At 38.9% G+C, this 12,977-nt stretch overlaps 1 protein-coding gene across 9 annotated transcripts in view; it reads right to left on the bottom strand.

The window, feature by feature from the left end:
• The window catches only part of Ankhd1 (ankyrin repeat and KH domain containing 1), a 116,785-nt gene that overhangs the window by 4,733 nt on the left and 99,075 nt on the right, over positions 1 to 12,977 (bottom strand). For 5 of the 9 annotated variants that reach the window (XM_059246538.1, XM_059246541.1, XM_059246540.1 and 2 more), the window contains 5 exons: positions 7,544 to 7,717; positions 5,874 to 6,128; positions 4,440 to 4,588; positions 3,489 to 3,653; positions 217 to 326 (listed from right to left, as the gene is read on the bottom strand). In XM_059246538.1, the coding sequence (XP_059102521.1) occupies positions 217 to 326; positions 3,489 to 3,653; positions 4,440 to 4,588; positions 5,874 to 6,128; positions 7,544 to 7,717 (853 nt within the window). Of the gene's footprint in view, positions 1 to 216; positions 327 to 2,704; positions 3,230 to 3,488; positions 3,654 to 4,439; positions 4,589 to 5,873; positions 6,129 to 7,543; positions 7,718 to 12,977 lie in introns of those variants that run through there. The other 4 variants (XM_059246539.1, XM_059246542.1, XM_059246543.1 and 1 more) reach the window with 4 other exon arrangements.

The following is a 12,977-nucleotide window of genomic DNA, read 5'->3' as shown; positions in this document are numbered from 1 at the left end:
GGAGCTGAGGCTGGCATTAAAATCCTGATCCCCCTACTTCCACTTTGTAAGTGCTGGTACACAGGGATGCACAACCATGCTGGACTCTGTTTGGCTTAAAACTTGTGCCTAGTTCTCCCCCTTCTACAAGCTAACTCAAACCAAGGACGGACCTCTTGTGTAGTAGTGTTACAGTTGGGAGGAGGAACAGAAACCATAAGGCTTAAGATTTCTTACCTCTGGTTAGGAGAGGCCACCATTGGTTGTCCAACTCTCTTCTTTGGTCTGGTTAGCTGAGGTGATGGAATTTCCCCCTTGAGAGCAGGGACTGAAGAAAGCACACTGGCCTATAAAAGGGCAAGTCAGCACACTGTAGCCACAACAGTTTTAAAGTGTTCTAAAACATCAACAGTTTTATTACACTGAACACTACTTGAAAGAAATGGATCCGGAAACCTTGAAGATACAGTTTTATTCCTTGGAAGAGCTTTTATTCTCATGGGGTTTGACATGTGCCTTACTTAGCAGGATGTTTCTTTAAAACTTAAGGGCTCACTATGGTTATGTCACATTTTCTTCTGCTTCCACTAATTTCCAAATCAATATTGGTCTTTAGTATTCTATTGAAGGCCTTTGATTCCAATTATCACAACCAAACCTCAGAACTGTAAACATTTGTTTCCAGTATTCCCAATACCATACATTTTCACTGACAAGAAAAAGAAGAAAATCTGTGTTATAACTACAAGACTCCTCTGGGTTAACTTAAGATTGATTCCATGTTCAGAGGGGGAATGTGAAGCCCAGGAAATGAGATGACTTGCCTACAGCCACAGAGTTGTAGGTGACAGAATGAAAATAGGGTCTAGTCCTTGGACTCTCACTCCACTGTACCCAGACTGCCTCCCTCCATCCCTTGTAGGTTTTGAAAATAATCAAGTTCTTACCTGAGCTAGGTTTTATCCAATGTTCAAGTTGGTAAAATAGCAGTAAAGTAATGGCAGGAAGAGGCAGGAAGAGGAAGAAGAGATTATAGCAGGTAAAGTAGGGCTGGGATAGGCTACTGAGATCCAAATAGAAAGGAGGGTGAGGTTGATGAAAGGGAAAGGAGGAAGGTCTCCCCAGAGCTCCTACTGCACAACTCCTCTTTCTTCCGAATTCTCTAGGGGTTTCTCCTCCCTTTCTCTTTATGGAGTCTAGTTTCTGACCTGAGACTGAATTCCTTCTGTTCTATTCAGGGTTTAGAAATAGATTTCAGGATTCATCCAGATCATTCAAATACTTTACAGAAAATTAATGTAGAATAAAACTCACCTTTTTGTTCTACTGAACAATTTACTTAAGATTACCTTTCTCTATTTCATCAAGAGGAGTTTCATTCACTTCACTAATTTTAAGTGACTATTTCTGTTATTGATAGGAGGAAACAGCAAGATATGTAGGTAATCTAAGGAACTGTTCTGCCCTAGAGTGAGATGGCCTCTTGAGAAGATTTGTTATGACCACTATAAAGGCAGTAAACTTCCCACCAGTGATACTTTTCAAATTCATCAAAATAGAAAATAAGAAATGAGTTTAAGGAAGCTTTCTCATATGTAAAATGATATGGAAGACCAAAGAACCAAGTTACATCTTACATAGAACTAATAGGGTATTTCTGACCTGGTGATGGCTTAGGATTCAGGCAAGGATTATTAAGAATTCTTAATTGCTGTTAGAGTAGGAAAGTGCTGCTTGCATGATTCTCTACTCTTAGTTGTTGCTTGTATGTGTGTGTTTGCATGGATTCTCTTTTGCTTTCTCTCAGTCCCTAAAATATTGTTTTCTTTTAAATACTGTTTATAAAGATGGGATATTCAACTACTTATTGAAACACAACTGAAAAAAAGAAAAAAAGAAAAAAAAAAAAAAAGCCCAGCGGCAGTGGTGGCGCTCACCTTTAATCCCAGCACTCGGGAGGCAGAGCCACGCGGATCTCTGTGAGTTCAAGGCCAGCCTGGGCTACAGAGTGATTGAGTTCCAGGAAAGGCGCAAAGCTACACAGAGAAACCCTGTCTCAAAAAATCAAAAAAACAAAAAACAACAAAACAAAACAAAACAAAACAAACAAACACAACTGATGATATATTTCAGTAGAATTCCTTTCTCTGTTGTGTCAGATTCTTGGCAAAGTGTATGGTTTAACCAACCTATTCCAGTGTTTTTGTGATTAATTTGTTTAGCATATTGACTCTTAATTTTTGAGGCCATGGAACTAAACACAGCATTAGTCACCTATTTATAAATAGTACTCAGTTATTCATCAATATAACTGATTAACAGAAGTCACCCCTCCCCCAGTTCTTATGTCTCAACTCAAAAGCCAAGAAGCACAAAAGGAACCCAAAGTGAATGATTTGGGTATCCCTAAATCTGCTCAATATAAAGCCTAAGGTTCTTACACAGTCATGATCCATAAAGAGCAAAACTTACCAAGTAGCCTATTCGCTAATGTCAGCTAAGACAAACTGTAAGGGCTTGAACATCCTCATATTTAATGAGGCGGAAGACAGGATAGCTAACAAGCTTTAGCAGTGCTTTTTATGGCTGTCCAAGAATAGATTCTACAGTGTTAAATGTGAATAGCATGTTACAAATAAATACAGCATTCGCAATCTAATTTAAAATAGCTGTGGATTGGCTGGAATCTTCATGACCACTGAAAGGATCACACCCCACTTCTAAACACTGTTCATTTTTTTTTATTGAATATTCTGGTAAATATTTCACATTAATACAGGCTACATTAAGTAGAGCCACTATATGACAAGAAATTTACTCATATTTTTTCTTTTAAGTATGTAAACAATTATACATGTATTTACCACCCTAAAAAGTTGAAACATGTAATCATCTAATTCTCTTCTGCATACAAGTAGCATTCAGTATGTTTAGCCAAAAGTACTAGGTTCATCTTATCTCAAGTCAAAAATGGCTAAACTAACCAGAGAACATAATTCAGGTGGATAAGAAATCAATTTGTTCTTACACAATGGGCAATCAAATTTCCATTGCTAAAGCCTCAGAGAATATTTTAGTTAGGCACATTAAAAAAACAAAACATGAAAAAATAAAAATAAAACAAAAACCCCAGAGTTCTTCCAAAGTCATAGGTTTCCCAAACAAGGCTAAAGAGTAAAGACCTTCTAACTTAGTTGACATATTTGAGATGCATGTTTCCAATATGAGGTGCCCACGTGCCAGGCCAAATCTGAAAAGGGGGAGGAAAAATTGGAATTTCTAATTAGGAATCTTTACACATTTGTGAAATGAATATATAAATTCAATGGCAATGCACTGTTTCTGCCTAGGAAGAATACACATATAAGAAATAGAATGTTTAGTAGCATCGTCTTGATAATGAAAAACTTAATTCAGATTAACAGTCATTACTCAGACCTTACATTTCCCATCAAATTCAGAGTCACATGATAAATCTGAAAAGTGGAAGAGCTTTAAGCCTGTTTTACCTGCTGGGCATCAGTGCATTCAGTTGAATTCTGGATAACTTTTATCATAGGGTTCCAAGCAGGATCTGGGTTGTGAAGTCCGTTGAACAGTGGGCCCCCTGGAACATCAGCAAGCTGAGGATGAGAGGGTATAATGGTACCTCCATACATGGAAATCGGCAGACCCTAAAACAGCAGAAAAAGAAGTCTTAGTCATGAAATGACAGATAATGATTCCATTAATACCAGCTGAGACCTCTTTATAATTAACTTCTGAGAATTCTATTAGTATATCATGGCACAGTATTAAGAAATCAAGTGTTTCATTTTCATTTGCAATATTTTTCAGTAAGAGAGAAGAAAAACAAAACAAAACAAAATCCAATATGAAATTATCAGGAACTTTCTCACACTGGATAAAAACATAACATGCTCAATTTTCTTGTAGTTCAATTTTACTAATAAGAAAAGAGTAGTTGTGTGTGGAGGTGCACACCTTTAATCCTAGGCAGAGGCAGGCAGATCTCTGTTGAGTTGAGGAAAAAGCCTGGTCTACACAGTGAGTTCCAGGACAGCCAGGGCTATATCGTGTGACCCTATCTCAAAGACAAGTGTAATTCTACATGAGCATTCATAGCTATAATCTGGCTATAAGGCAGCCGGGAAACTGCAAGCGCATGAAAGAACACTGACTCAACAGCCAGTTCTTTGGAGGGTAGAGACCTCCCTTACACGTGTGGCATAGAAAGCAAGGCAGAACTCGGATCTCTCAGGTCTTTTAGAAGGATGGAACAGCTTCAGGACAGCTGAGGGCAAAGTACTGTAAGACAACAGTACCCTCTTAAAACAGTCACAGAAGCAGAAGAGTCATTTCCACACATTCCTTAACAAGTGACCACAGTGGTTGGCAATGTATCAAAGTTACAACCATGCATGTCAACTCACTTTAGAAAAATCCACAAAGCCACTTACCATAGGCTGGTGAAAAATGTTAGAGGGAGCTACCATTCCAGAATCATCTCTCTCCATTGGTTGATGCTGGGAGAATGTGCTTGGATCTGATAATTGTTGATGAATTGGATGGTTCCCTATCATAGACTGTGACCAACCTGATAAGCCTTCTGGAAAAAAGAATTAAAAATAGTGTTTAGTATTTGCTTAAATGAAACAATAAAATATTACCTCCCCCCCCCCCCCCCCAGACAGGGTTTCTTTGTGTAACATTCCTGACTGTCCTGGAACTCACTCTGTAGATCAGGCTGTCCTTGAACTCACAGAGATCCACCTGCCTCTGCTTCCCAAGTGCTGGGATTAAAGGCATGTGATACCACCACTGCTCAGCTGGATTATTATTCCCTTATATAAAATTTTATCAAAATAACCCTTCTCAAGGGTTCCTGTAACATTTATCACACTCTGGCAAGCCGTAACTAATCAATCAAACAAATAAAATTCAAGTTCCTAGAAAACCAGGTGAATGCCTCTGCATACTCCCAACTCCTTATCTGAAAGAACTCAAATAATTGCTCTATTCTGCACTGGAAACCTTAAGGAATTAAGCTTTGAATCATATTTCTTTTGAGAAAGGAACCTACTGTGGTAGCTTAGGCTGGCCTGGAACTTACGTCAATAATCTTGCCTCAGCCTCCTGAGCCACCATGTCCAGCTGAACCTTTTACTTCTTATCAATTCTATATATCACCCCAAAAAACATTCTAGACTAGGATAGAAATGAATTCCTCAGAGATATAAATACTTTTCTCTCACTGAATGTTAAGTATAGAAACTAAGGATTTTTCTTCTTTTACACTTTGGTATGTTGTGTCTCTGTGCCCATTAAAAACTAAAGACTTTTTGCTTCTGTGCAGTATTAGAGAGCCAATCCATGCCTTTGTATATGCAAGGTGAGTGCTCTACTTTAGGGCTACGTCAGTACTCTCTGGCTTTGTGTGAGAGAAAGATTTACTGTGCAACAACTCAGACTGGACTATGAACTCCCTGTGTAACTCATGCTGATCTGGGATTGGTGATCCTCCTGCCTAAAGTTCTGGAGTCCTGGAATTACCGGTGTGTACCAATATACACAAGCTTAAGAAATTCAGTTATTGGGGAAAAATTATTCAATTTTATGTGTTTATGTGCATGCCTGAGTGTGTGTATGTACCACTTACATGCAGGAGCCCACAGAGGTCTGAAGAGGCATCAGATGCCCTGTAACTAGGTGAGCTGCCATTTGGGTGCTTAGAACTGAACCTAGGTCCTCTGCAAGAGCAAGAGCAACAAATGCTCTTTACCAGAGTCTTCTCTCTAGTCCCTCTTACCCTACCCCTAGGAATTAAGTTTTAATGGCAAACTCTAATAACTTATTCAAAATGTCTTGACAAAGAGAGGGTAAGGTAACTGTACCTGACATAGCATTGACACCAAATGACCAGATCCCACTGTGTCCAACAGGAGCAACAAAACTGGTCCCTACAGGGGCTTGGGCAACAGATCCTCCTTGCCGAATCCTGGCCAGCCTCTCTGTTCCAATAGGAGGAGGTATCTTTCGATCCTGACTGGCATTGTTTCCTTTGGGTTGTTGGCCCAATGTTGGTGGTGCAGAAGTGGCTGAAAGAGGTGAAGATGATCCCGAAGAAACAGATGGAATAGGAGAGTCACCTGGTGGCAAAATATTTCTCTATTGTTTTATTACATATAAAAACTAAAGGAATATGAGAAACCTTGTAAAGATCTATTCCAACAACATGGGTTCTGTAAAGAAAAGTTCATTTAAAAAGATAATTCAAATGAAAATATTTCTTTTTTTTTTTTTTTTCTTTTCTTTTTTTTTTTTTAAAGATTTATTTATTATGTTTACAGTGTTCTGTTTGCATGTATGTCTGCAAGCCAGAAGAGGGCACCAGATCTCATTACAGATGGTTGTGAGCCACCATGTGGTTGCTGGGAATTGAACTCAGGACCTCTGGAAGAACAGTCAGTGCTCTTAACCTCTGAGCCATCTCTCCAGCCCAAAAATTAAATTTCTTTTTTTTTTTTTTTTTTTTTTTTTGGTTTTTCGAGACAGAGTTTCTCTGTGTAGCTTTGCGCCTTTCCTGGGACTCACTTGGTAGCCCAGGCTGGCCTCGAACTCACAGAGATCCGCCTGGCTCTGCCTCCCGAGTGCTGGGATTAAAGGCGTGCGCCACCACCGCCCGGCTTCAAATGAAAATATTTCTATAGCTACTGTTTAGACTACTTCTGCCTCTGAAGCTAAGTATAAAGAGCTTGTAAGGCTTTTTCCCAATTGAACTGGACAAAGCTAGAAAAAACTTTACTATTATACTAAATAATCCTCTGAAAACATAATTACATCTTACATTTACTAAGGCAGTGTTTAAAGACTACTGAGATTACTGTCTGGAAAACGTTTGTTTTTTTTCCACCCATTTCTATAGCCCCCTTTTCCATAAGGAAGAGAAGTTAAATGTTAAAATCATTCTAGAATTCAAGTGATAAACTTTGATTCTTCAATGGACTTAGGGCTACATAGAGAAACCTTGTCTCAAAAAAAAATGAAGAAAATAAAAAGCTAATATGGACTACATTAAAAAAAAAAAAAAAAAATCAGGAGCTGCAGCTGTAGCTTAGTGGTAAAGAACTTGCCTAGTTATGTGCAAGGCCCAGAGCTCAATTCCCAGAACAAGGCAGTGGGGTAGAATATCATATATTATGTGACACCAAATAATTCACATGCTCTAAATATTGAAATAAGTAAAAATAAAAGTACATCTATAAAAGGTAATAATATGTCCACAAAATGCAAAAATAAGCGTGAAACCATATCAGTTTGATTTGATTTGAAGGACCACCTACAAATCAGTTCAGAGTAAAGTAATTTCACAACACTGCCTTCCTTCACAGGGGCCTTTTGTAAACTACTGTGTGTATTACTAATGGTTCTAAAGTCCCAATGGAAATATTTTTAAATTGATCACATACAAACCTCAAGTATCTGCATATTGCTTATTTTACTAAAACCACTACATAATGTAACCAGAAACTAATTCAAGACAGAGTTTCTCTAGGATTCCTACTTGTGTTTGAGGTGCTTGTCCAAGGATGGGGAGAAAAATGTTGTCTGTTGAAACTAGGAGTCCCGACAGGTGCTGGCCCTTGCAGGAAAACCCTTGTCCCTGGTATGCCTGAGAAACTTGTCAGAGGAGCAGCAGCAGATGGGGAGCTCCCTGAGGGGTCAATGGATGGCAGCCCTGAAATAAAATAGGTCCAAGACATTCAGTTAGCTGAGGCTTTAACATGGACAGCTGAAGGTTTACTTAATTTTTTTTCAAGATAAAGAAGAATATGGCTTATTTTTCATAAATCAAAGAAAAATGAACTCATATATATTATACTATATCGCCAAACCCAATCTTTTATAGTCAGAATATCACCCAATATCTCTAACTATAGGAAAGGGAGCCCGATGTTTCGAAATGGAAGTTCATCTGAGTAATGTTCTAAATAAATCTTCAAGCTTTTGTTACCGAATGGGACATGAAATAAGATTATATTGTATATATCTAAGTGGTACTTGCTCAATAATGTCTGCATTCTCTTTTGAGGAAACTTCAAGTACAGCTAGTTATTTTCAAAGCTATAGTTATTTCCAATGAAGATGAACAACAAAATTTACCAATGTTTCTTTATTCACAAAGAAGAAAAAAAAACCAATAAAATAACATTAATTTCAGTATTCTCATAAAACTGCAAACTATACCATAGCTTCCATTAGTTTGTATACATTTGAATTTAGCACTTTAAGTTTCATTGATTTCTCTATTGAGTGTATTAGGGAAATGAGACAAAGTTCTAGAAAAAGATTATAGGTAGGTACTAATTTCCAGTCCAGAACAAGTAATTTTTGTTTTTAAGTTATTTATTTACTTATGTATTCCAGGACAGTGTTTCTCTGTTTAGCCCTGGCTATCCTGGAACTTGCTCTGTAGACCAGGCTCACAGAGATCCACCTGCCTCTGCCTCCCAAGTGCTGGAATTAAAGGCGTGCGCCATCGCCGCCGCTGCTGCCGCCGCCACCGCCGCCACCGCCACCGCCACCGCCACCACCACCACCACTACCTGGCTATTTTATTTAAGTTTATTTTTGTGTCTGAATGTTTTGCCTGAATGTCTGTACGTATACCACATGCAAGCCTGGTGCCCTCAGAGGTCAGAAGAGGATAGCTGGGTGTAGTGGCTGGTGCACTAGAGGCTGAGACAGATGGTTCTCTGTGAGTTTCAGACCAGCCAGAATTATAGGTGTGAGACTCTATCTGAAAAGGAGGAAATGTTGAATCCTTTGAAATTGGAGTTATAGATGGTTGTGAGCCACTATGGAATCAAACCTAGAACCTTCATAAGAGCAACAAGTACTCCTAACTGCCTGCTGAGACACCTCTTCAACCTTTTTTTTTCCTTTTTTCTCCCCACCCTGACAGGCATGAAACTCATTATGTAGACCAAAGTGACCTTGAACTTTGCCTGTCTCTGCCTCCCAGGTGTTATACCTATAGACATATGCCACCATGCCCAGCCAAAAAAGTAGTTTTATCAGCATAAAAAATTATCAAAAATTATCTTAAGAGGATACTTTTAAACAATTGATTTCTCCATCATTAAGGAAAAAAGTGTTGGTATGTAATACACATATCCATTTAAAAAGTATTTAAAAAGTATAGAAATGGGGGTGGAGAAATGGCTCAGTTGGTAAAGCACTTGCTGTATAAGCAAAAGGACCTGATTTGATCCCAAGTACTCAGGCTCAGTAATATGCACATTTAACCCCAGCACTGGAGAGGCAGAGTCAAGGAGGATCCCAAGGGGTGGTGGGCTAGCCTGTCTAGCTAAGTTACTGAGCTCAAGGATCAGTGGAAGATCCTGTCTCAAAAACTAAGGGGGAGAGGAACTTGTGACTGGGTAAGCAGTCAAGAGCCCTTGCCATCACGCCTAATGATCTGAGTTTTCATCTCAGGAACCCATATTGGGAAAGAGAACTAACTCCTGCAAGTTGTCTTCTAACCTCCACATGTGTGCTGAATGGACGGACACACACACACACACACACACACACCATAAAATAACAAGTTGGAAGGGACTTAAGAGATGGGTCACAGGTTGAGAACACTCTGCTGTTCTTTCAGGACTTAAGTTTGGTCCCCAGTACTATATTTGGTGGCTCACAGCTGCCTGTAACTCTAGCATTAGGGAATCTGACACTCCCTTCTTACCTAAGAGTACTGGCATACAGGTACACATATATCTATGCATACATAAATAAAAATAAAAGAAATAATAGCTGGAGAGCCATTGAGGAGGACATCTGACATTTATCCTCTGGTCTCCAGGTTCGTGTGTATGCACCCCAGCTCCTCATTTTCTCCTCATAAGGAAAGTCGAAGAAAAATATTCCCTATCAAGCCCTGAGGACACTAACAGTGAGTTCTTTCACACTGAGGGTTCTGAAAATTTCTACTAGTTTCCCAAAATGAATAGTCACAATAGATGCTTATTTACAGAAAAGCAATAGTGGCACATGACTTTAATCTCAGCACTCAGGAGGCAGAGGCAGGTGGAACTCTGTGAGTTCGAGGCCAGCTTGGTCTACAGAGTGAGTTACAGGACAGCCAGGGATACACAGTGAAACCCTGTCTTGAAAAGCTAAAAAAAAAAAAAAAAAAAAAAAAAAAAAAAAACAAAACAAAACAAAACAAAACAAAAAAAAAACTATGTATAGATGATAGTTTGGATAATAGTTTTGCAAGGTTATAGATCTATTTGAAAAATAACAGCTATGTTTTCCTGAAAAGGCAAGTAAATCTAAACATATCTGAAATAAAAGTTGTCTATACCATATCCAGAACTATAACTAGCAGTATACAGCTATCAAAAGGGTGTCATGGGCTAAAGAGCAGTTTTCCAATTAGAAGAGAATATTAAGTGGCAGTAGTGTTTCTTTCCAATTATGTTTTCCATTATGTATTTGTGTGTATCTGTGTGTGTACCTGAATTCAGAAAAGGGCTTCAGATCTCATGGAGTTGGAGTTATAGGCAGTTGTGAGGCACATCATGTGGGTGCTGGAAACTGAACTCAAGTCCCCTGGAAGAGCAGATACTGCTCTTAACAGCTGACTCATCTCTCCAGCCCCAAAGAGTGTTTCTTTTCAAAAACTTTACTTATATGTATTTTATTTTTAAAAATTATTTATTTTTATTTTATGTGCATTGGTGTTTTGCCTGCATGTATGTCTGTGTGAGGGTCAGATCCTGGAGTTACAGACAGTTGTAAGCTGCCATGTGGTTGCTGGGAATTGAACCCAGGTTCTCTGGAAGAGCAGTCAGCGCTCTTAACCACTGAGCCATTTCTCCAGCCCCATATACTTTATTTTTATGTGTATAGATGTTTTACCTTACTTGCATATTCCTTACCACTACTGTGAGCCAGCAGTTTTTTATTTTTAAAAATTAATTTTATTTATTTATGTGTATGGGTGTTCTGTCTGCATGTATGTCTGTGTACCATGTACATGCCTGGTGCCTATGGAAGCCAGAAAAGGGTGTCAGATCCCTTGGTACTGGAGTTATAGACAGTTGTGAGCTGCTGTGGGTGGTAGAAAGTGAACCCAGGGTTCTCTGTAAGAGCAGTTAGTGCACTTACCTGCTCTCTTTAGTACTCATATTTGCATTTGAGACAGGATCTTGCTATGCAGTTCAGGTTGGCCTAGAACTTGTGGTCCTACAACCTCAGTCTCCTAAGTGTTGCAATTAAAGGTGTATACTACAAATGATGTTATTTTTTTTTTACCTTAAGTTTTTTTTGTTTTGTTTTGTTTTGTTTTGGAGACAGGGTTTCTCTGTGTAGTTTTGGTGCCTGGAACTCACTCTGTAGACCATCTTGGCCTTGAACTCACAAAGATTTGCCTGCCTCCCAAGTGCTGGGATTAAAGTTGTGTGCCCACTTGGTGCACATACACATATGCAGGCAGAACATTCATATATACCTTAAAAGCAAAGAAACATCTAAAGACATTATTTACATTTTTAAAAAAACCTGAAAATATTAAAATGTTTGATGAACATTTAAAAAAGAAGTTGTGTGACACCAGTGCCTGGCTTTACCTTAAGTTTTGAAATAATTTCAGACATTTAAGAATTTCTCATTTTTCAGTATAGTGCAGATTGGACTAAAATTTTTTGTTTTTTTTTTTGGTTTTTCGAGACAGGGTTTCTCTGTGTAGCTTTGCGCCTTTCCTGGAACTCACTTGGTAGCCCAGGCTGGCCTCGAACTCACAGAGATCCGCCTGTCTCTGCCTCCCGAGTGCTGGGATTAAAGGCGTGCGCCACCACCGCCCGGCCTGGACTAAAATTTTGCTCATATTCTCTGCAAAATAGATTTCCTCTTTCAAATATCTCCAAGTCAAAAGTGGCTTCCAATCCATCTATCTTTCTTTTTTTGTTTTTTTGTTTTTGAGACAGGGTTTCTCTGTGTAGTTTTGGTGCCTGGATCTCGCTGTAGACCAGGCTGGCCTCGAACTCACAGAGATGCGCCTGGCTCTGCCTCCTGAGTGCTGGGATTAAAAGGGTGCACCACCACCGCCCGGCATCTATATCTTTCTTATACAGTATCAGCAGCTAACTGTTATTTTTTCCTCTGACAATTTCATACATGTTTATAATGTATTCTGATTACTCTCCCCTGTAACAATCACTTATTTCACTCCTACTTGAGCCAACCCCACTTCTTCTGTACAAATCCCCGTTCCATATTCATTGGGTTTTATTTAGTGTCCTACAAAATTTACTAGGGCTATCTGCTTGACCCTGAGTTTGGAACCATCTGAGCCTGGTGCACTCACCAGTGGGTATACAACTGGATACTATGCCTACCCCTTTCTCTCTCAGAATCTGTTGGTTGCTAATAGATAGCAGTGAGCTCTGAGAACCCACAGCAGCATCTAATTTCTAAGTCAAGAAGACAAAGCCAGAAATGGTGGTTCATGCCTATGATCCCAGTACTCTCTGGCTGATATAGGAACACTGCTATGAGTTTAAGGCCAGTATGGTTACGGAATGAGACCTTGTCTCCAGCAAAAAAAATCTATTAAGAGTCAGCACATGACCGTAATCTCTCCCAGTAGCAGCACCATTAATGTAATATAAAGTAATATGAATGATGGGGTAATACCTAAGCAGTGTACAGTTCCAATGTTTTCAATCAGAAAAACAAATAATCACTATGATTTTAAAAGTCTATAAATTTGGAATCCTTAAAGTATGCCATAAATCCTTTTTATTAATATAATAGATACCAACTTCCAAAAAAACTGGACCAATACAAAGTATAATCAATCTCCTTACTGTTAGGTACAGAAATAGAGAAAAAGTATGAAATAGCTTATTTTATGTGATTTACATACAGCAATTTTGGGGGGCCTATTTAAGCCGCATTCACTAAAAGGCATTATTTCTTTAAGG

Source organism: Peromyscus eremicus, chromosome 19 (genome assembly GCF_949786415.1).
Source record: "Peromyscus eremicus chromosome 19, PerEre_H2_v1, whole genome shotgun sequence".
Classification (NCBI taxonomy): Eukaryota; Metazoa; Chordata; class Mammalia; order Rodentia; family Cricetidae; genus Peromyscus; species Peromyscus eremicus.
The sequence above is the reverse complement of the archived record's forward strand: the minus strand, read 5'-3'. Positions and strand labels throughout refer to the sequence as shown.